The sequence below is a fragment of the Lepisosteus platostomus genome, chromosome 4 (genome assembly GCF_059453375.1).
Source record: "Lepisosteus platostomus isolate fLepPlt1 chromosome 4, fLepPlt1.hap1, whole genome shotgun sequence".
Taxonomy (NCBI): domain Eukaryota; kingdom Metazoa; phylum Chordata; class Actinopteri; order Semionotiformes; family Lepisosteidae; genus Lepisosteus; species Lepisosteus platostomus.
This window is the reverse complement of record NC_142614.1, coordinates 24,800,019-24,822,543: the sequence shown is the minus strand read 5'-3', so window position 1 is coordinate 24,822,543 and position 22,525 is coordinate 24,800,019. Positions and strand designations below refer to the sequence as shown.

The 22,525-nt window shown below is 39.0% G+C and overlaps 2 protein-coding genes across 3 annotated transcripts; one reads left to right on the top strand and one right to left on the bottom strand.

Moving 5' to 3' along the window:
- Window positions 1-16: 16 nt before the first annotated feature.
- ankra2 (ankyrin repeat family A member 2) lies at window positions 17-13,118 on the top strand. The gene is made up of 9 exons (XM_088629157.1): window positions 17-163; window positions 1,839-2,217; window positions 3,409-3,567; window positions 3,756-3,821; window positions 4,267-4,364; window positions 6,477-6,602; window positions 7,413-7,479; window positions 8,264-8,344; window positions 12,318-13,118. Exons 2-9 carry the CDS (start codon window positions 1,938-1,940, stop codon window positions 12,371-12,373), a joined length of 933 nt encoding a protein of 310 aa, XP_088485283.1. The 5' UTR covers window positions 17-163; window positions 1,839-1,937; the 3' UTR covers window positions 12,374-13,118.
- A 1,759-nt stretch (window positions 13,119-14,877) lies between these two features.
- btf3 (basic transcription factor 3) lies at window positions 14,878-22,525 on the bottom strand. Of its 2 annotated transcripts, none has more exons than XM_088629158.1 (6): window positions 22,381-22,525; window positions 20,877-20,945; window positions 20,437-20,550; window positions 19,460-19,661; window positions 18,559-18,615; window positions 14,878-15,212 (listed from the first exon to the last, which is right to left on the bottom strand). In XM_088629158.1, exons 2-6 carry the CDS (start codon window positions 20,943-20,945, stop codon window positions 15,166-15,168), a joined length of 489 nt encoding a protein of 162 aa, XP_088485284.1. In that variant the 5' UTR covers window positions 22,381-22,525; the 3' UTR covers window positions 14,878-15,165. The 2 variants fall into 2 exon arrangements, with proteins under 2 accessions (XP_088485284.1, XP_088485286.1); XM_088629160.1 differs by having other exon boundaries at window positions 22,316-22,456.

Below are 22,525 nucleotides of genomic sequence, written 5' to 3'. Positions count from 1 at the left end.
TGTTTCAACCTTCAATAAACTTTATTGATTGCACGGGGGTGTCAAGCGTTACAATAAGCTTTGCGCTCTGAATGTATGGTTGTGACACAAACAGCTTCGGTTTTCCTGTAACAACAAAAGCGAGAGAGCGTTATTTATGAAAATGTTACATTGAAGAGCACTGGTAGGTTGATGGTGCCGATTAGAATTTACAAATATTCAATTGTTGTTTTTCGGGGTTTAAATGCCGTATCTCTAGTTATTTATATTGTGGAGAATTTGCTGGGGTGTTTATTTTCTCCGTAGTCTGCTTCGGGCTTTTTTTCAGAGGTGTACGATTATAAATGCATTGAATATTCGTTGGTTTCATTTTGCTTTTCCGGGGCTACGCGTACGATCACATCCATACAGCGTTGTTGTTATAAAATATAAATAGCTGTGCTTACTCTCATAAGGCCGTCTGATGTGTATTCAAACTTGTTGCCGGTGTCCAAGACAGGAGATTGACACCTCCAAAGAAAGAACGGAGAGTAAACAAGAATGCGATACTGTTACTTACTGTAAGTAGTATACTGATGCTGTGACATTGGTGAAGTTTATAGTACATATATCTATATATGTTCTGTAATTCACCATGTTCCCTGTACAGCAACAGGACTTAACAGTGTAAAATCAGAAGAGACAGAAATGGGTCTAGTGTGAAGCCTTTAATTAGGCCAAAGCCAATCAATTTACTCCTTTCACTAATTCCTGCTCCTTCTGTGATAAAACGCTTTTGCACCAGGTTGCATTCGGCAAGTTCCCAATTTAACCCTTTTAACCGAACCTTTATGTCTCAGTGTATTCAACTGATAATAATAATTAATAATTGCTTACACTTATATAGCACTTTTCTGGACACTCCACTCAAAGCGCTTTACAGGTAATGGGGACTCCCCTCCACCACCACCAATGTGCAGTCCCCACCTGGGCCAGAATGCTCACCACACACCAGCTATCAGTGGGGAGGAGAGCAGAGCAGAGCAGAGTAATGAAGCCAGTTCATAGATGGGGATTATTAGGAGGCCATAATTGGTAAGCGCCAAATGGGAAATTTGGCCAGGACACTGGGGTTACACCCCTACTTTTTTCGAGAAACGCCCTGCGATTTTTAATGACCATAGAGAGTCAGGACCTCGGTTTTACATCTCATCCAAAGGACAGCGCCTGTTTACAGTATAATGTCCCAGTCACTATTCTGGGGCATTAGGACCCACATAGACCGCAGGGTGAGCGCCCCCTGCTGGCCCCACTAACACCTCTTCCAGCAACAACATTAGTTTTTCCCAGGAGGTCTCCTATCCAGGTACTGACCAGGCTCACACCTGCTTAGCTTCAGTGGGCTGCCAGGTGTGAGTAGCAGGGAGATATGGCTGATTGGGAGGTTTTGTAATGCATGTTTAGTAATGGAGTGTCTTTGGTTCTAGTCCACCACATTTCGTCCCCTCAGCACACATTAACATAAACGTGTATGTACATCTAAGATGATTTTTTCTTCTTTTGCTAATTGTGAAAACAAAAATAAAATGGAAAAGAAGGCCACGGTGTTCCACAGCAGCGAAGTATCCATTTTCAAAGACCCTTTCATTGTTTTCACTTGCCAATTTATTACCTCTGTGCAGTTTTTTAAAGCTATTTGGCTACACTGTGAACCATTAAAATGTCTGTGCTACCAAGTACTGGACTAGGAGTCACAGTGTCATTTAGATTTATTAAAGAGGTACAAACAGATTTCGAATATGTGAATCTTTTCCTATGTAACACCACCAGATCTGTCTTCACTGGCATTAACCTCTGATTTATGTTTGGTTTTTCGTCAGGCTTCCAGTCTTGTCAGCGGAACCCTGAGCTCTGTAATGCAGGTCGGGGTGTGGGGCTCAGTTGTGTCTGAGAGGACTATGTAAAGGACGATTTATTCAATGGAGGATCAGAGTGCAGAGTGCCAACTGGTCACAGAGGAGATGGAGGACATCTGCATCCTGCAGGACATGAGCAGCATCAAAGGGGAGCACCAGGGGGGCGGAGGCGGAGAGGAGGGGGGCTCGCAGAACGTTGCCATGGGGATAAAGTTCATTCTGCCCAACCGCTTTGACATGAACGTCTGCTCGCGCTTTGTCAAGTCCCTGAACGAGGAGGACAGTAAGAACATCCAGGACCAGGTGAACTCGGATCTGGAGGTGGCGTCGGTCTTATTTAAAGGTACGTCTGCGCCATTCAATCTTCTGACATCTGTAACGAGATTCCCCAGAGAATTTACCTTTTCGGGTCAACTGTACTATCCTACAAATCATTCCTTTCTCTCTTTTCTCGTCATGTAGTGCCTCAATTAAAATAAAATAAAAACCCTTACACATATATAGCACTTTCCTGGACACTCCACTCAAAGCGCTTTACAGATAATGTGGACTCCCCTCCACCACTACCAATGTGCAGCCCCACCTGGATGAGGTGCGCCAGTACGCTCACCACACAGCTGTCAGTGGGGAGGAGAACAGAGTGATGAAGGCAGTTCATAGATGGGAAATATTAGGAGGCCATGATTAGTAAAGGCCAATGGGAAATTTGGCCAGGATGCCGGAGTAACAACCCTACTCTTTTGAAGAGACACCCTGGGATTTTTAATGACTCAGAGAGTCAGGACCTCAGTTTTACGTCTCATCCGAAGGACGGCAGCTTTTAACAGTATAGTGTCCCTGTCACTCTACTGGGGCATTAATAATAATAATAATTGCTTACACTTATATAGCGCTTTTCTGGTAATTTACAGGTAATGGGGTCTCCCCTCCACAACCACCAATGTGCAGCATCCACCTGGATGATGCGACGGCAGCCATAGTGCGCCAGAACGCTCACCACACATCAGCTATTAGTGGGGAGGAGAGCAGAGAGTAATGAAGCCAATTCATAGATGGGGATTATTAGGATGCCATGATTGGTAAGGGCCAATGGGAAATTTGGCCAGGACGCTGGGGTTACACCCCTACTCTTTTCGAGAAACACCCTGGGATTTTTAATGACCACAGAGAGTCAGGACCTCGGTTTTATGTCTCATCCAAAGGACAGCACCTGTATACAGTATAGTTTCCCCATCACTATACTGGGGCATTAGGACCCACACAGACTGCAGGGTGAGTGCCCCCCACTGGCCCCACTAACACCTCTTTCAGCAGCAACCTTAGTTTTTTCCCAGGAGGTCTCTCATACAGGTACTGACCAGGCTCATATCTGCTTAACTTCACTGGGCTGCCAGCTATGAGTCGCAGGGTGATATGGCTGCTGGCCAAATTCCTCTGTAGTATTGAAGAATGTGCTCTAGTGGAACACTGCTGAATGATTAATGTAGTGTGGTTATATCAGCTGCATCACTAAACCTATTTTTTCTCTTCCCAGCGGAGTGCAACATTCAAACGTCGCCATCACCTGGAATCCAGGTGCGACACGTGTACACGCCATCCACCACCAAACACTTCTCTCCCATTAAGCAGTCCACAACTCTCACTAACAAGCACCGTGGGAATGAAGTTTCCTCCACTCCTTTGCTGGTGCACTGTGAGTATCCTGCGTTTTTATCACATGACTGGGGGCCTGACAGAGTTTGAGAAAAAAAAAGCTGAAGTTGTGTGAAACAAAAAACAAGTACTGCTTAAATTGATTAAGAAATGTTTTAATGTTTTAAACATGCAGTATTTTAAAATACCCTTCTTAACTGATGCTTTGAATATGCTTTTGTGTTCTAGCATTGTCCATTCACCAGCTTGCAGCTCAAGGAGAAATGGTGTTCCTGGCAAGCAGGATTGAGCAAGGTGTGTGGTGAGATTTTTTCACTCACTCATGTCCTTTTTAACATGGTACTCTTCAGTGTTATCAGATAGAGAAATCATAGGATACAAGAAGCTTTGGCTGACATCTGTTTTGCTCTGTTTCTATAGCAACTGAAGCAAATTGTGGGCAAGTTCATTACAGACTCTTGACTCGCATAAACCCATGAATAATTGTTGTGGATTATGAAAAGGGGGGAAAATAATTTAAAGGGTTTTCTTACATATAATGGCTTAATGCCCTAATACATGTTATAGTATTATGATGTGTTTAGGTGTTATCTAAGTTGTGTGAGGCTTGTATTGTGCTATTGTAGGGGGTACTCTGTAATGTTCTATTGTTAGAAGTCATTGATTTTCTTTTTCACTCAATTGCTTCTTTTTGGTTTAGTATTTAGTAGTGATTTTAAATTTTAAATTGTCTACCTAGAAACGGTAATTAACCTTCAGGACGAAGAAGGCTTCACTCCTCTGATGTGGGCAGCAGCTCATGGCCAGATTGCTGTTGTGGAGTTCCTGCTTCAGAACGTAAGAACCTTAGAGCAGTGGCTCTTAATCTTTACTGGAGCCTGCACCCCTTTGGGTCTCATAATATGTTCTTGTGCCCCTCAACAAAATGTGTTGAAGTAAGGGAGTCCTGTAAATCTAACATACATCAGAACTACAGACTGAAAGAGAGAGAAATCTTTTAATTTTGCAGTAAAATTAAGAATACATGAATAATTGCAGATTTTTTTAAAGGTTACCTTATAATACCTAGGTTTGATGAAACAAAGAAGTTGTCGTTATGTGCCTGTGCTTCATTTATGTTTTCGTTGATTTATCCTCTTAAAGAAATCTGGCACGCCTAACATCTCCAGACAGGGCATCTGGCACCCCAGGTTAAGAACCACAGCTTTAGACTGAATCTGACTCACAGCTCTACAGTGCTGCACCAGGACTGGGGGTTTACATTGCTCTTAGCACTGAAGGAACATGTGCAGAATATGGGAAACATGCAAGTTTGTTGCTGGAATGCGGATCTTGCTTTTATTCAAATGTGTCTGAGCTCCTGCACAACCCATTTTCAGACTGGTTTGTTCTGTTCTGGGCTGTGGGAGAGTTGGCTTCTCTCTTGGCAAAAAAGGGGCACAAGGCAGGACACAGCCTTGACAGGACGCCAGTCCATCACAGGGCACACACAGACACACACACACACACACACACACACACACACACTCAAATCCAGAGAAGGATTATGGGCTTGAATTGAATTTGAATGAACCTTTTTTGCCCCTAAGGGAATTTATCTTGCACATCAAGAGTGCATGAACATAGAACATATACGATAATAATACAATAAAACAACTGTACAATTCCATGAGACAAAACAACATTCAACAGCATACAATCCCAACCTGCAAACATTTTTTTTTGTTTCATTTTTCAACAGTTGAGTGCCTTTAGATATAAAGGAAGTACTCTCTTAGTCTTCATACAGAGGATCTGGTAACTCCTTCCAAGGGGTATCAAAGTATATTCTAAGAAGAGTGGATAAAAGGGGTCATCTAGGATGTTTTATGTGCCAGATTTATAATATGTCTATGTTAGAAGTGTTATTGAGTCCATGGATGTGCTGGTAATCTTGCTACCAGCTTTGATCAAGTTGTTTTTGTTCTGCAAGGACAAGGCACCTTCCCAGGTCCAAATATGAAAGGTTAGAATGCTCTGAATAAAACTCTTACTTATAAAAAAAAAAAGTCAGCATTGTGCTTTCTACATTAAAACTCCTTAATTTTCTGGAGGAAACCAGAGCACTCAAAGGCGACCTGCTCAAACATGAGGAGAGCATACGAAAATTGAACCAATGCTGTGCAGTGCTAACCACTACACCACTGTGCTGCCTTCCAGCAGGTAGTGTTTTAGGCGAACATTAGGAAAGAGACAACATGATATGTATACATATACTCTTTAGGCAAGACTTTATCAAGGAGGTCGGTCTGGTCTTTCGACATGTAGCTCCTGTAGAAATTTGAACAATTATGCAGCTATATTATTGCTTTATTTAAATAATGTATTGGAGATTACACCATTTACAAATTGAGAGTATAATAAAAAAATAAGACAATGTATGTATTTGTGAAATGTATTTGTGAGTTTTTTTAAAACAAGTATTAAGAAATCTTTTCATAGTGACAACATGTAATCTGTTGTTGGATCTGGAAGCAATACAGACTTGTTGACATATTTTGATAGAGACCTAGTATAACAAAGTGACATTTGATTATTCATTTACTTAAATTACCATTTTGAATCCTGTGGATAATTTAAGGTTTCTAAAAATGAGTGTTGCCAGTCCCTGTGCTGCACCGCCTCTTAGGCAACAACTTCTGCAGCTTTTTCAGTCTTTTTTTTTCTTCAACAGATCTCCCATCTCCTAGTTAGGTTTGTATTTTGTATGGATTTTTTTGCCTCTTATTTGGAATGTCTTGGAACTACTTTTGACCACCAATTTAATCTAATGATGCACATACAAATGCATGTTTCATAACCCCAAAAAAGTCCAGTTGATTCTAAGTAGGAAATAATGTTTAAAAATAAAAGACATTGTGCTCCAAAAGACATTAAATTTGGGTTTTCGTTACCTTTCCTTCTGTGTAGGGAGCAGATCCCAATATCCTTGCAAAAGGAAGAGAAAGTGCTCTGTCGTTAGCCTGCAGTAAAGGATATACTGACATTGTGAAGATGCTCATAGACTGTGGAGTGGATGTCAATGAGTATGACTGGGTAAGTCTGCCTTTCAAATCTTTTCTGTTTATTTTTCCTGTTCAGGTGGGCGATTGCAGCATATTGTTTTGGCATCTGAAAAATCCCCCCTTTTCTTTCTTTCGTCTGATAGTTTTGTATAAATTTAGTAATTCTCAAGTTTTGGAGTTTTGCTATGCACAAAATACTGTAATGAAAGCTCTCGCGTTTTGTAATAAATGGTTTTATGTGCATTCTGACTAATTGCTGTCTTGTTGTGACCACAGGCTGGGGAACTTCTCCATTTAAAGTGATATTTGACCATTCTATTTTGCTTGTCTTGAGTGTTTGATGATGCAAGAGTGCTTGGTTTGATCATGGCATTTAAAGCTGCCTTGAAAAATCGAATATAGTGAGAGAAATAAGGCAGAAAGAGAGTTTTCTAAAAATATTTAATTTGCAAGTCTTTATGCATCTAAACCTTGTTCTTTGTACTCATATGATGAACAGATTCAGATAAGCAAATTAAAACAACATGTTTGGGGTAATCTGAATTATTATTATATAATACTTATATATGTTTCACAGAATTATGTATAATTCATTTAGAGGACAACTGGAATCATTGACTCTAAATCCTTTTTGTCTTTATCAGAGAAAATGTAGATCTAAGTCTCTTTGTCCAGCTAAAGATAGGTATTTTGTTTATATATTTGCTGTTTTAGGAACACATTGTGAAGCTTGCAGTAATGATGACGGAATGAAAAACAAATGTTCCATCGTTCATCTCTGTGACGTGGATTCACTGTTATGATCTTCCATTCTAAGAAAAGCATGCTTGATTTATTTCAGAATGGGGGCACTCCTTTGCTGTATGCTGTGCATGGGAATCATGTACGCTGTGCGGAAATTCTCCTGGGTAAGCACAAAAAGGACAGCCCTTAAAAAATGCATGGCATTACATTCTGACCACAGATAGATGGAAACACTTTCTGATAAACTCTAGGGGTAATATTTGTTTTTTTATTTCTTCTCACACAATGGGCTTTTGAAGTGCAGGATCTTAAACTGCTGGGCATATTTGCGCTAACCACTCGAAAACACTGAACTAGTTCCAGCTGCACCAATTAAGAGGACATCAGGCACAGAAAATGAGTCTTGGATGAATTACCCTTCAGAAGTGAGAGAGCCACATTAGAGATGTGCGAACTGAAGTGGACAAGAGTGGTTATGGACAGTAGCCAATGCTGCCTGTGTGTGCTGATTCTCTACATGAGCTATACTAAACTGCTTTATTTAAAAATGGGTTTCAAAGATGGCGAGATACAGATATATTTCTAGACAAAACTGAAATTTGTGACGAGTTTTGATTAGATGTATATTTTTGCACGTTTAATTAGCTGTGGTGCTCTTGGGTTTGGTTTGATATGAAGATGTGTTTAGATCAGTGGGACAGTATTACAACACCTTTAGAATTACAGTTCAATTTAAATGCAGGTATAACTGCATTCTGAATAACAAAAAGGAGCAATTTCTTCCAATAAACAGAATTAATACAGTAGCATGGTACTTGCATACGAAAAGGTTTGTAGCAATTAAACTACAATGATAATGATGCCATTTTAAATGGTTAAAACATGTTGAATCTGATGTGCTTTCTGTATGTTTTTGAATGGCTCTCCTTTGCTTTCTTTTCTGTTTAGACAGTGGAGCCGACCCAACAATTGAAACTGACTCAGGCTTCAATGCCATGGATATGGCTGTAGCTATGGGCCATAGGAATGGTAAATATCTGTTATAATACATTTCTTCTTTGTAGGTTTTAATACTGATAATACTGAGAACTAAACATGCAAAATTGATCTAAAGGAGGGTTGCCCAACTATGATCCTGGAGGACAACTGTGCAAGCAGGTTTTAATTCCAGCTCAGCTAGTTGAATTCATTGAAGTCATTCAGCCTATAGAACCTGCTTGTACGTCAGCCCTCTAGAGTCGGAGTTAGGAAGTTTGGATCCAAAGTAATAATAATAATAATAATTGCTTACACTTATATAGCGCTTTTCTGGACACTCCACTCAAAGCGCTTTACAGGTAATGGGGACTCCCCTCCACCACCACCAATGTGCAGCATCCACCTGGATGATGCGACGGCAGCCATAGTGCGCCAGAACGCTCACCTAAGTATAAAACCCAAGGCAATTTCAGTTGTTGTAATAACCCAGAAACTGTGTGAGTATATTGTTTTTAGCATTTGGCTTAATCAAAATCCCCTATGCAAGGAGTTCACTCCTGCAAAATCTGACGTTATTTGTAAAGTTTGTCTTATCAGTAGTTCCAGCAGTCTCACCCTCCCTGCGAGGCTCATCTGGCAGTGCCTTTTTTGGTAACACAACAGCATTTGTAGCCCATTCATTCTCTAACTCAGTGGTTCTCAAACTTTTTGGACTAAGTACCACCCCTAATCCAAACAAAGCATCCAAGTACCACCTACAAGTCATCATCTCATAGGAACCCCAGAAATTCTCAATGACAAACATGAGTGTGCGTCCACACACTCACACATACATATAATAAATATTATAATAATACACTTTGATATAGCGCATTTAAATGTAGCTTCTCAAAGCGTTTTACAGAAAAAAACAGTACCAACAACAAAAATAATAAAAAAGCACCACTTCAGTGAGAGGGGTGAGCCTGTTTAGTCGAGCAAAGCAGATGTGAATTCATTTTTGGAGCCTTGATACAATTCACAACAGAGTCTAACAGATTTTAAATCGTCAGGCATTTTCTTGATGCAAAGCTCTCGCGGTGAATGTTGCAATGCGTCCATTAATTTCTGGAGCAACCTCTTTAATTCGTGCAACTACACCGCTATGTCGGCTTGTCATCGCTCTAGCACCATCTGTACAAACTCCGACACATTTTATCCAGTCGATGCCATTCTCTTCGATAAATTCATTCAGAAGCTGAAATATGTGCTCTCTTGTAGTTCCTGTTGGTAGCGGCTTACATAACAGAAAGTCCTCATGGGACGTACCCTCAAACTCGTATCTAACGTAAACGAGTGAATTGGCCAAATTGACTAGACTCAGCTAATTGCAGTGAAAAACATCTGCTCATCTTAACGCGCTCTATCAGCGTACTTTTGATATAATTTCAATAATTCTATGAATGACTGTGTCTTTCAGGGGGGCAGCAGGTCGAGCTGTTTAGCAGCTTTTTCTCCACACATAATACGTGTCAGCTCTTTTGCCAACGGTAAATAAGGTTCTTCAAAAATAGTGTGGAGCTTACCTGCTTTAGCAATCCGCAAGCTTGCATTTTTCCCCGTTTCCGTTTTTATTTCCATATTTAAGTTTTTATTTCATGCGCATGAGAGCGAAACGCAGAGACGCTCTGTGTATTTTTCTCAAATTAACTTAGAACAGTTCTTAAATATTTTTCTGTTATCTATCATGCTTTCCTGTGCTCACAAGATTACAAGCGTTAGTAGCACGTATTTCTATGCATTCCTGTGTTTACAACATTGGCATTGTTCCAAAATCACGCACATTCTCCCACCTCCCTATTTGCTGGAGATAGTTTTTTTTTTTAATACAATTGGTCACTTCGTCCGTAGCACGCATTCCTATAGAGTGGTATAGAATTACAGAGTATCTCTTGTGTCCACTGAAGTATTAGCCCGCACTGAATCGCAGTACGTAGGCTGCGTATTCGACACGTATTAAAATAGAAAATATGAAAACCGTCCCGATTTTTCAGCGCACACAACAAAGTTCTATGGATCATATGGCGTACCAGCTGGCGTACCACAGTTTGAGAACCACTGCTCTAACTGCTTCATCAAATTCAGGGTCACAGGGGAGCCAGATCCTATCCCAATAAGCAATGTATGCAACGCAGGATACTCTCTGGATGGAACTGCTGCGCTCACAACAAACACAGACACACACTCGCACACACTCACTTCAGGGGCAGTTTTTCCAGAAGCCAATTAACCTGCCAGTATGTTTTTGGACTGTGGGAGGAAATCGGAGCACAGGGAGAATATCCATTCGAACATGGACCATTTTTGTGGTTCTGGTAAGACGTCCGCCAAAGACAAACTCGGCTCCAAAATGCAATAAGGAATTATAGAGAAAGATTGGTGTGTCTTATAGTTAAACATCTGCATTCACTGACTGGATTGACATGAATTGATCTTAGCAGTGATGTGACACTTCAAATGGGCATGCCAAAAATGGCAGACTTTTTTTCTCATGAAAAGATTAGTTAGTTAATTTATCCACAGATATGATCAATACTGTGGACATACTGTATGTTCAAACCTGGGCCATGTTTTCTGTTCCTGTCCCAATCTGACTGCTGTTGATTTTTGATTCCCAGAGAAATAACCTGACAAATACAAGACTAAGAAACAAACCAGGAATGTCCATGTACCATTATGCAGCGTGCCAGTTTTACATTGATTAGCAATGTGCACAGCAGCTGTAATTATGTGAAGTCATTCAGGACACATTTTTAATGTTTTATCAAACATTTTGGCTTTATATACTAGAACCTGTTGGCACATACTAAGTCCGTTCAGAGTCAAACTGTACATGTGAGTGCTTAAAATGCCAGCGCCCAGATGTAGTCAGTGTGGAATCATCATTCGTGAACCTCATGAATTAAACACTGCCATCAAGTTATTGCTTCAGCATGTTCAGTTCATCCTCTGGAAAATTAGATCCTCAATTATTAAAATATGTATAAAATATGTACAACATTTTAATCACAGGTTCATGGAAAAAAAATCTGTTGAAGTGTTTTTTTTCTTCAGCTGGAGGGGAAGTGCATCATTTTGTAAAACCCTTTCTTGCGTCTCGGCACATCCAAAGCTTAGGTTTCTTTACATGCAAAGAAGAGTTCTTTAGGAATAGGCTAGGTATGAAAGACAAATAACAAAAATACTTATTTTTATTTTTAGACTAGTTTTAGATTAGTATACTTTAGATTAGATATGCTTCAGATTATTTTTTATACTTATTAGTTTTAATAAGTCCTTTCTCATTAAGATAAAATGCATAGTGGATTGAAAATGGGGAGGCATGCTGGTAAAGAGATTAGTATTTGCTGCCTCGTAGCACTAGGGCCCTGGGTTTAATAACTGACCTAGGGTGATTTCTGCGTGGGGTTTGTATGTTCTCATTGTGTTTGCATGGGATTCTGCCAGATGTTCCTGTTTCCTCCCATAGTCCCAGAACATATTGGTAGGTTAATTGGCTTCTGGAGAAATTGATCCTGATGTGAGTGTGTGATGGTTTGTGTATGTGTCTGGCTGACCTGTGTTGGACACTACATCCCCTTCAAGATGTACCGTATATTGCGCAACTTGCTTGCAACCCTGTACTCCCGACTCCCCTGCAACCCTGTATTGAATTTAGTGGCTAGAAAATGGATGGATAAATGTAGTGAAAATGTGCATATTTATATTGAAACAGCGATTCAGATTTTGAAAAGGGTAGCATATTTTGTAATTGGTGTATTTATCAGCATTTTTTTTAAAATAACAGTTTCTATGTACTGTAGCTTTTGTTTTATACGACATTTGTTAGTGCACACACAACTTTACATTATGATATTGTTTGAATTTAAATAGTTACCGTTGTCATTTCCATACCATATTATTTCGTTTCATTGTTCCATTCAGACATTTTACCATGTAAACTGTGATGTTATTCTGAGTGCCTTTTTTTTTTTTTTTTTTTCAGTACAACAGGTAATGGAAACTCACCTGTTAAAGCTTCTTCAAGGAATCAAGGAGTGACATAAGAGAATAAAGATGACTACAGAGATTACTTAAACTGTTATTAAAATACTTAAGCGTGAAATGGGTAATGGCATTGAAGATGTTTTGCATGTTTTGCTTTAACTATGCCAATTGTACCTAATGTAAAAATCACAATTTGTCATCTGTTCCCTAAAGCAACCATTAACTAGATTATTGTGCTTCTTGTGTGGTATTGTACTGTATATCAAATAGTATAGCTGCACTCAAAGACATTTTAACAGTGAGACAAGAAATGTATGAAGAAAGATGTTTTACATAAATGAACATGATTAATCAATATTTATTCCTCCAAATACCTTTTACTTCCAGAATGATTTAATTATTATATTTTAAACTTCAGCTAGATAGGTGAGCTAGGATTCAAGATTAATACAGCTTTTACATCTGCTACTTTTTATGCTTCAAAATCATTTCACAATTCTTCCCAATTTTATAAATGATAGTAGTTTAAAATAATTTTATTTTGGTGGTTTAAGTGACTTTCTTTTCTAGTTACTGTTTAATTTATTGACTGTTTTTGTATTGACTGTGTTTGTAAATCAGATATGTAAGGTGTAGGCTTCAGTCTCAGCCTGTTTTATGTCTGTATTATTTTAGATATGTACAGTATGGTGCAAGCAGAAGTGAAATTGCTTTACCACTGCAGCAAAAGCAGGGTTCAGATTTCAATTTCAGGGAAGCTGCTTTTATGTTGTATTTTATAAAACAGTATCAATTTAAACTGTGTGTGGCTGTTCTTTGTTACATGATGGCCGACTGAACTTTCCATGTTAAATCTGATTTCATGGAGGAAGGGGCGACAGTGACTCACAGCACTGGGGTCCTGGATTCAGTTCCACACCTGGAGTGCTGTCTGCATGCAGTTTGTATGTTCTCCCTGCATTTGCATGGGTTTCCTCCCATAGTCCAATAGGCTAATTGGCTTCTAGGAAAATTGTTTTCACGGAGCTACTGTACTGTAGGTTAGAAGCAGGTGAATAAGAATAAGGTCACTTATTGGCCATATACAGTTTCTTGTATTAGGAATTCGTCTTTTTGCATAAAATAACTTGGTCTCCATTAGACACACAGAGAGGGAGAGAAGCTTGGAATCAGAGCTCACAGTCAGCCATTTATACGGCACCCATGGACCAGCTGGGATTAAGGGCCTTACTCAGGGGCCCAACAGAGTAGGATTCCTCTGCCATCTGTGGGATACAAACCGGCAACTTGCCAGCAACTTCTGCCAAGGTGCAGATCCTTAGCCAAAGAGCCCCTGCACAGACGGGGAGAGCAAGTTGGGGGATGCAAAAAGACTAATTCCTAATACAAGAAATTGTAGATGGCCATTAAAATGATCTTGATCTGCTATATAAACACAAGGAATTATAATCTCAAAAACTCTCATTTACACCTTGCTTTAATTCCATAGCTCCTTTAGAAATGAATCAACGTTTTCTTTATTGCTTAAGTAATTTGCATTTTGAAGTCTATCTAGGGTACTGCAGGTGTTTAATTTTTCTGTAAAAAAAATCATAGCTGCAAGTTTAGATGTGAAAAACTATTTGGTATTTCCAACTACAAAAAATAACTGGCGATTCTAAAAGAAAATTCCAAAGACGTAGTTTCACCCTAAACTTAAAGAATACAATTATCATCTGTGAAGTGGTTGTATTATTTCAAACAAAATCATTTCCTCCCTATTGTCAATAACTAAAAGAATGTGAATATCATTAAAACCTGATATTCTGTTTATGACTTTCATAGTTTTCCCACTACTTAAATACTTAATGCTTGTGTACTGTTTTGCTCTCATAAGTAGTTTGTTATTTTTGTTCAAGAGTTTACAATTCCCTCTGGGACCCTAAAACACCACATGCTTCTGTAAATGCAAAACCTCTGAAGCACTATTGCTATTGACACGAAAGTAGTCACAACCGTTTAAAAGGGACTACAAATGTGTTTTCAATACAAACCTTAAGAATTTCTTTAAAAACTGTAGTGGTTAAACGCACTGGTGTATAATGTTTATTATTCTACTGTTACTCAGAAATATCGAGTGAACTATATTCAGCAGCCACAAAACATTTCTTTCTGCAGATTTCAGCTTAGTTTTTTCTTCTATAAAAAGCACCAGCTGCAAAAAACAGATCAGATTTTTTACAATGCAATATAATGTTTGAAGGAGCAGACTAATATGCCTATGTTAGTAGAACCTTAGAGAAATGTTTTATTCTAAGAGTTTTAACCTAGAATTGGTCTTTCACATTTTCACCAGATACCAGTTCATGTGCCTTTTTCCCCACAAACTCTTATTCACAACATATATACATCCTCTATTTACTGTACTTAATGAAGTACTTAATAAGCATCCCCTTATCATTACAGTTCCTTTAGGCAATTGAACTAGGAAAACAAGTGCCAAAGCACTGTCAATCTTTGTAGAGTTTTTAAGTCAAAGTTATGGTTTCACCCCAAGAAAAACTCAAAAACCACATTCATATTTTTAATAAGCATTTCATAAATGCAAACTTTTATTCCAGACATGTTCATTTTAACCAGGCTGCAAAAGATGTTTGCTTCAATAATGCATGGGAAGCAGCAAAAATGGAGGACCCCAAAGACTGAATAGTGTGTGATCTCATACTATTAGTAGTATACAGGTATTTCATTCTTGATTGGAATATGGGAACAGTAGAAAAAAAAACATTTACAAAATAAGGTCACAAATACAAAACAGCAGTTCCACACAGCCAATTCAAGTTGGGAATCTCATTTCAGGGTGACCTTTAGTTTGCTTCATCCTTTGATGCCTCGTCAAAATTCTCCACAAGGTCTGAAAGAGAAGGTAACTCCAAGTTAGTGCTTCAAGGATCCATATATTCAGCGTTAACCATTTAATAACCCCTTGCAATCTGTGATGTAACGGTTTTAACAGAAGAAGTAGAGGTAAATTCTGCACTGAAAAGGAGAAAAAAACATGTTGGTTAAGGAGCAAAGAAGACAGAAAGGGTGCCGTGAGATGGGAAAAAAAGAACAAAAGTGTGCGAGAATAGGCGTGGCAGGCAAGTAAGTGTCCAAACACATGGAAATCTGGAGGGCAAATTTCACAATTGTGAAAAGCCGTCATCTAATAATGAACAGGTCTTTAAAAAAAAAAACTTTGGATATAACCAGGCTTGAGAGCCGGTGGAAAATGTGACCATAGCTTGAGAAGAATCTTGGTTTTAACAGATGTTGTAGTTGAGAAACAGCAAACTGTTCGGTATTCCAAGCATATTTATTCTGTTGCTCTTCCCATCTTCCTTCTACATGGGGTTTTACCAGTTTTGTCAGAAGTGAAAAAAGATTTAAAATGTTACAGATGTACACTGTACTAAAATGATGTACGCTAAATCTGAAATTGTACGAGTTTCATAAAAAATAATTCTCAATATTTAGAGTTCAAAATAATTACAAATAGAATACAAATGTTTCAAATATCTCTAAAAGTCTACAGTATAATCACTCCCATATAATACTAGAAAAGCACTAATTACTAGATCACATACAACTCTTAACCAGTTAGTGTTGATAGGCTACAGGAAAAAAAATGTCAGATTATTGCAGTTCATTTGTAATCCAAGAATTTAGAAAGAGCTCAGTTCTTTACAAAATCTTGTATTTTAAAATTAGAACACATTTTTGTCATTGTAACCATACCACCTATCAATGTATACTGGTTTTCAGTCCTGTAATTCAAACTAACCATTAAGTATCAAAATAGTTTCAAATTAAGTGACATAAGACATTACAGATTCATGTCTACTTTAATTCAAATGTTTCAGTTATTCTTCCTATTAATACAAATAATGTAGCAGATAAACAACACTGTCAACTGCTAAACAGTTGACTGCTATATCCCTGTCAACACCCACAATAAAACAGTACTGTAAAATTAGTTTTCACATACATGTTTTACACATATATGCTAATGTTTTAATTAATTAATTGCTACCAAACTAATCAAAAACATTTCCTTGATACCATAATCACAGTAGATAAATCATTTGTCAAAATAAGAGATATTCTTTCCACCAGTATTAAGGACATACTATTGACACATTTACTGTTTGATATATTGATTTAGGTAACTATGCACTTGCACAAAAGATACTTGTATACAAGTTTGCTCTTAAATTCAAGTAAAATCAATTTGTATGAATCTACGCAGTGGTATGCTGGGGTCCTGGAATTAGAGCAGTGGATTCTAAAAGGCTGAACAAGCTCATCAGGAGAGCAAGCTCTGTCACTGGGTCTGACCTGGACCCCTTGGAGGTAGTGGCTGAGAGGAGAATGGTGTCCAAACTAGAGGCCATCATGGACAACATCTCCCATCCCCTCTATGACAGGCTTGTAGAAATGAAGAGCACGTTCAGCAATAGACTGATTCATCCACGGTGCGACAGGGAGCGCTACAGGAGGCCATTCTTGCCTTCTGCCATAAGACTGTACAACGCATCCACCTTGCATCTGGGCAGAGGCAACATTGACAGTGACCTGTTTCTGGACTGAACACATCTACTGCTATATCTGCTCTCTTTCTTTTCACATTTACAACCGTTTTCTGTGCAATATATGCCAGGGACCCGTGCAATACATTTATATTTATATCTATATTACATCTATATTTATATTAATATGTGTTATACGATTTTTCTGCATTCTAGTTTGTTCTTTGTGTGTCCGGACTGTGAGTAACTCCTTTAATGCACCCCTCACTGTACTGATTGTATTGTATGTATTGTAATATTATTATTGTATCATTCGTTCCAATGTGGCTGTGTTGTCTGTGTAAAGCTGCTGTTGCACTGCAATTTCCCTCATGGGATCAATAAAGTATCCAAGTCAGTTACACCTGTCACACTTAACGGCTCCATGTTGGTCTATCACAATGTGTAACATGCAGAAACATCTTTCAGCCTTGTTAAGATGGGAAACAGTTAATCGGTCTTTAAATGTTTGAAAAGTTGGGACTGCTGAAAACAGTCTGCTATTGTTTTGTCTGCACATTGCCTGTGTACTTCCATTTCTAATTTACTGTAAGCATCAAACATTAGTATAGAAACTTTTGCTGGACTCTGTATCAAAAGAATACCCATTCTGTGGGTCAAAACCGCTTACTGCCTTCAGAAAGTCATGAGGCAGCTGAATAAAATTGGGTTTTATTTTTGCATTGTCTGGGGAGTTAGCAATTACTGACATCTGAGCAGGGCAACCCCTGGGTCAATAAACTGCTGTTCCAGATCCAGTAGTGCCTTGCAGTGTGCAGTACGTAGCAATTAAGAGTAATGAAAGCAATAAAGTTTCTGGTCAGACCAGGAATATATATGAATGTCATTTACATCAATTTAGGTGCTTTAAGAAAGTGGAAAGTTAAAGACACTTGAGAGAAATGCTTTGGTTACGTGAACCAATTAAGTGCATACCTTCACTGACCTGTTTTGTTTCAGGACAGCATTTTTAGCAGGTTAACCAAAAAGGACCCAGAATGGATGGTTTCAAGATTGCAGACTTCCATGGAATTAGTTTGACTCAAGAATTATTAGAATAAAACCCTAAAAAAGCAGGATAATGACAAACCTGGAAAGAACTTTTCCAAACTGAACTTTATACATGTGCTCCAGGCTCGGGCTGTGGGTCACTTTCAGATCCATGACTGTTCCTCATAATTAAGAAGGTTTAAAAAAGAATAATGACAAAAGAGAGCTGTTGTGGGCTTTATGCATTTGACAAATTCCAGGCTAAGGGGTAGCAATACCTCACGGTGAAGCTTGATGGGTGAAAGAAGGTTAAATTGACTCTAGAACAGCTGCTGTAATGTAAATGAAGATTTTCCATATTCCTGTGTCCACAGAGTTGCCCCACGAATGAGCATTTTCACATTTCATCCTATTTTTTAAGAGCTCTGCCCAGATAAAGCAATACATGCTTTAATACAAAGTTCCACGTAAAAGAAATGTATAGGGAAAAAGTTATTTCATTAAGCAACCCTCATAGTAATGTACGAATAGCAGCAAGAACATGTAAGAAGTGTTCAAATTTACATCATACTCCATAATCCATCTTTCATAACATTTCACTTCACAAGATTTTGGTCTAAATTCTTAGTACAAAGAAATAAAATAAAGACGACGTCTCACCTGGAACTTCGTCATCATCTTCCTCACCAGCAGCTAGTGGTGCTTTCCCGTCCACAGCTACAACACAAAAAAAAAAATTAACTCGTTTCTGGAGGCTTAACAATCTGAAGAAGCAAATTGGGTTTGTTTCCCAAAAGAAATAAGATATCAACTACGACCCCACTCCATAGTTAAATTCTTGTTTCTGGAAAGCTTCTAATCAACCACATCAGCATGTTAGTATGTGAACCACACAAAGAAGCATGAGCCCCCAGCTGTGAAGCCTTGCTATAAGAACCACACTTCTGCTATCTAAACAATCAGTAAACTGGAAACCATTTTTTGTCCCTCTATGGTTAGGACTACAAGAGTTCATTGCAAACAATACAACTTGGACCACAGAGCTCTATAGCTTTTCTCTTTTCTATTATACAGTATTATACACTCACTATAACTGTATTAACAGTCTAACCGTCAGCCATCTGCAAAGTATATGCAGAAGTAGTGCACCTGTTCATCTCCATTTCACTAGTGCACATTTGAAAGAGACACCATCGACTGCGGCAGTGCTTTCCTTGTCCCATTACACATTACGATGTCTGAATACAAATGGCAGAGCAGTGTCATTTCAGGTAGCATAGCAGAGCCATCCATCCTGGCAATTTCTTGAGCTTTGGGGGTAAAAGGATGTCATTACTGTCCATGAGGAGAGTTTAATTTTCAAAATTAAAGTTCAAAATCGCCAGGACAACAGATGGCCCTGCAATGCTGCCAGAAATCAACCCAAAGCAGACCACTGCTCTGTGGATGAGCCAACGAGAATCCTGCAAGTACTCTTAGGAGCCTCAAAGCAACTATCAAGCAAGGCGTCAAATGTTCTGCGAGATTGTTTCAACAGTTTATTACCTTTCCTCATACTTACATTGCTTGGGCAGAGCCTCAGCCAGTCTCCTCAGGCTAGTCAAGCTGTCTGCACCCAGCTGGTTCAGGATGCTGGGCAGCATCTCTGTCAGCTGTTTAGTCTCAGCATGCCCTGTGATAGTGAAGGTGTTGGCGGCCAGAGATGCCTGCACTTTCGGGTTGTTGAAATGGATGACAGTCCCCTGGTTTGTGAACATGTTCACCTACAGGAAGAAAACGGTGTTATTGTAAAACCTTGGAAAAACAGAAAAAAGCAATCAATATAAAAAAAAATTCCTCACAAAAACCTTAAGGTACAGTGAGGTATTCAACCTACACAAAGCTACCAACCCTCAGTTTTCACCCCATTGCAAGTACTAAAACCAACAACCTCCCCTGTACATGTCACAGCAACTTGGACCATTTTAAATATACACCACATACTAGAAACCCTGTGCTCTCCCTTCTCTCACAATCAGAATTGTGAGATACTTCAGATGCGTCATGTGATGCCTAGGTGGACAGGCAACCTCATTTATTTTTGGTACTGGCAAAATAGAGCTCCAATCAGAGTAGCAAACATGAAAAGCTTGAATCATACACACAAGTAATATTTATAGTTCTACATCTTAAGCACTGCACTGTCTAAGAGTCTGGCAAATGCCTGCAGAACCAATTTGCTTAACATATACAATTATATACTGTTTTACAAATGGAAACAGAAGAGACTTCTTTGCAATAGAGGGTTACAGTAAAGTGAAACACACTGCTAAGTCCCCATACTGTCAAAAAACTGATAATCTGCTTTCATTTTCAAGAAATGGCTGAATGAGATCCTTGAATCAAGTAGCTACTGAAAAAGCCCACAAACTAGATGGGCTGTTCTTGTCATTTTGAAACATTTCAAGTTCTTTCAAAGCAATTAAGCTGCGTTTCTTAAATGGAGAGGCATTCGTTTTTTATAGGAGACCACACGAGAGCTTTTAAACAATTTTGTACCTCCTCAATACCAGAGATATTGTTGACCCCCAATTTCTTCAAAGAGAACTGAAGTTTTTTGTCATCTGCAGTTGCTGTTCTGTGGACAACCTTCTTCTTTCTGCGAGCTGTCCCCTAATAAAAAGGAGAAAAAGGAAAAATAAGCCAGCTGTTAGATGCCATCTCAATTTCCATTCAAGGTTTTGTCAAGGTTGGATTAAATGTACTCCAAAGTTATTTAACAGTGCAATGCAACTTCTTTATTTTAATAGCTGTGATGAGTTTCAGACATTGCATTTATGCACTGCAGCTAGGACAGTGCTTCAATATGAAATTGAGAAAAAAGATGCCATTACAAAGAAACTGGGAAGACTACACACCACGCAAACTGACCAGAAACACTCATTGCACTTTTGAAAGTAACATGACTGAGCTGGGTGTGGTCCATGTCGATGCCTTACCTTGCCACCAATGCGGACCTGTGCCTGCAGCTTAGCTAGTTTCTCCTGATTCATGATTGTTTCTTTCATCTGGAAAGAAAAATCCCACGAGACCTTGTTAGTTAAAAAAAACGCAGTCTCTGACACAGTGTACTGTTGTCTTTTGAAACTAATACATCATGAATTGTCCTCTGAAATAGTGTAAGTAAACTTACACAACGTTCAGTTGCAGAAACAATGTATTTTCAATTAACTTTGTTCAGACACAAAACGTTACATCTAAGCACACCATGAGGAGAATCTGCATTACCCATATCAGTAACTAGCAAAAACGGTACTGAGGACTTAACATTACTAGCTTGGTACAATTATTCACCGAATCGTTTAAAACTGGCTATCACAGGAAATATGATAACATGCCTAAATCATTCATTTGTAACTAAAATAATATTTAACTGACACTGCATAAAAGTTCAAACTTGGGACGATGCAGGGACAGGCAGCTGCGAGCTTTCAATCACTAGACCCCGTCAGTGACCACACCATAGAAGGACTGTCACTAACCTACACAACGAGCTGGAAAAAGACACAAAATCTCTCAACCCCGCCTTTTTAATACGCTGCATACACTTTTGCCATTAAAAAGCTGAGGAAATAACTAATCAGAATTGTAACACAAATCGACTCTCCACAACTCACCCTGATACAATGACACCGCCAAGTAATTTCGGCATCCGTATGAGGATAGGTCTTAATATGCACTTTTCCAACATCATATATGCAATAAAGACCATTTGTTACACTTGTATTCTATCCCTAGGTCTTCAGCTTTATGATCAAGCATTATAGTACTTATTCCCATCACCAGTTCTCACATTTCTGTCCAGATTCTTCAACACAAATCACCAAGAACGACAGGTTGGGTATTTTTTATTCGGGGCCTAGCGAAATTCACCTTCCTTGAACGATTTTGTTTCATGCTTAATTTTTCTAGTACTGCACCAAAAACAAGCATACCAATGCGTTCGGCAATTCAAAAATACCTACTCATTTATTACACGTGGGACAGCTTTTCTCTCTCTCGAACTTTGCAAGCATGCTACATCCGAACACCCAAGATCATTTTATTCAAAATCAACTCGTTGAAATAAGCCGAAACCACGCACGAGTTCCATGCTCTTCTGACGCACTATTACAATCAATACCAAATAATTATACTCAAACCCAAGCGTTATTCTTATGTAGGCAAAGCGTGCCTACTTTAAAGGCAAATGTCTTCGCTTAAACCTTGCGCTACTCACAAAACTCAGACCCTCCACTCCCTCTGCCTGTGCAAGGCTGATCGGGCCTGCCACTGCGGCTCAGCCCATTTCAGCGAAACCACGTCTTGATTTACCACTGATTTTGTTGGTTCTGCTTTCCCATTTGCGTGCCGATTATCATTACCGGATTCTAGTTACCTTATCCAGTCCAACTTTGGTGTGATAATGCAGGAAAGAGGAGGTTTAAGGGGCTCCGAACTGACCTGCACACTTGCAGCACACACACGCGGGGAGCAAGATGGAAGCCAGAGGGAGGAAAGGAAATGACGAAGGGATACAAATGCACTGACGCGCCGCAGCGTAGCGGGAGTGGTTTGTTCATCTCTTCCGAGGAAAGTGTTGGTGTGG

Coding starts and splice junctions, on each gene's coding strand:
- ankra2 (XM_088629157.1), top strand. CDS start 1,938: ATGGAGGATCAGAGTGCAGAGTGCCAACTGGTCACAGAGGAGATGGAG. Junction 3,822..4,266: donor GGCAAGCAGGATTGAGCAAG/GTGTGTGGTGAG, acceptor TTGTCTACCTAG/AAACGGTAATTAACCTTCAG. Junction 7,480..8,263: donor CTGTGCGGAAATTCTCCTGG/GTAAGCACAAAA, acceptor TTTTCTGTTTAG/ACAGTGGAGCCGACCCAACA.
- btf3 (XM_088629158.1), bottom strand. CDS start 20,945: ATGAAAGAAACAATCATGAATCAGGAGAAACTAGCTAAGCTGCAGGCA. Junction 20,551..20,876: donor AGGTCCGCATTGGTGGCAAG/GTAAGGCATCGA, acceptor CCTTTTTATTAG/GGGACAGCTCGCAGAAAGAA. Junction 18,616..19,459: donor TGAGGCTCTGCCCAAGCAAT/GTAAGTATGAGG, acceptor TTTGTGTTGTAG/CTGTGGACGGGAAAGCACCA.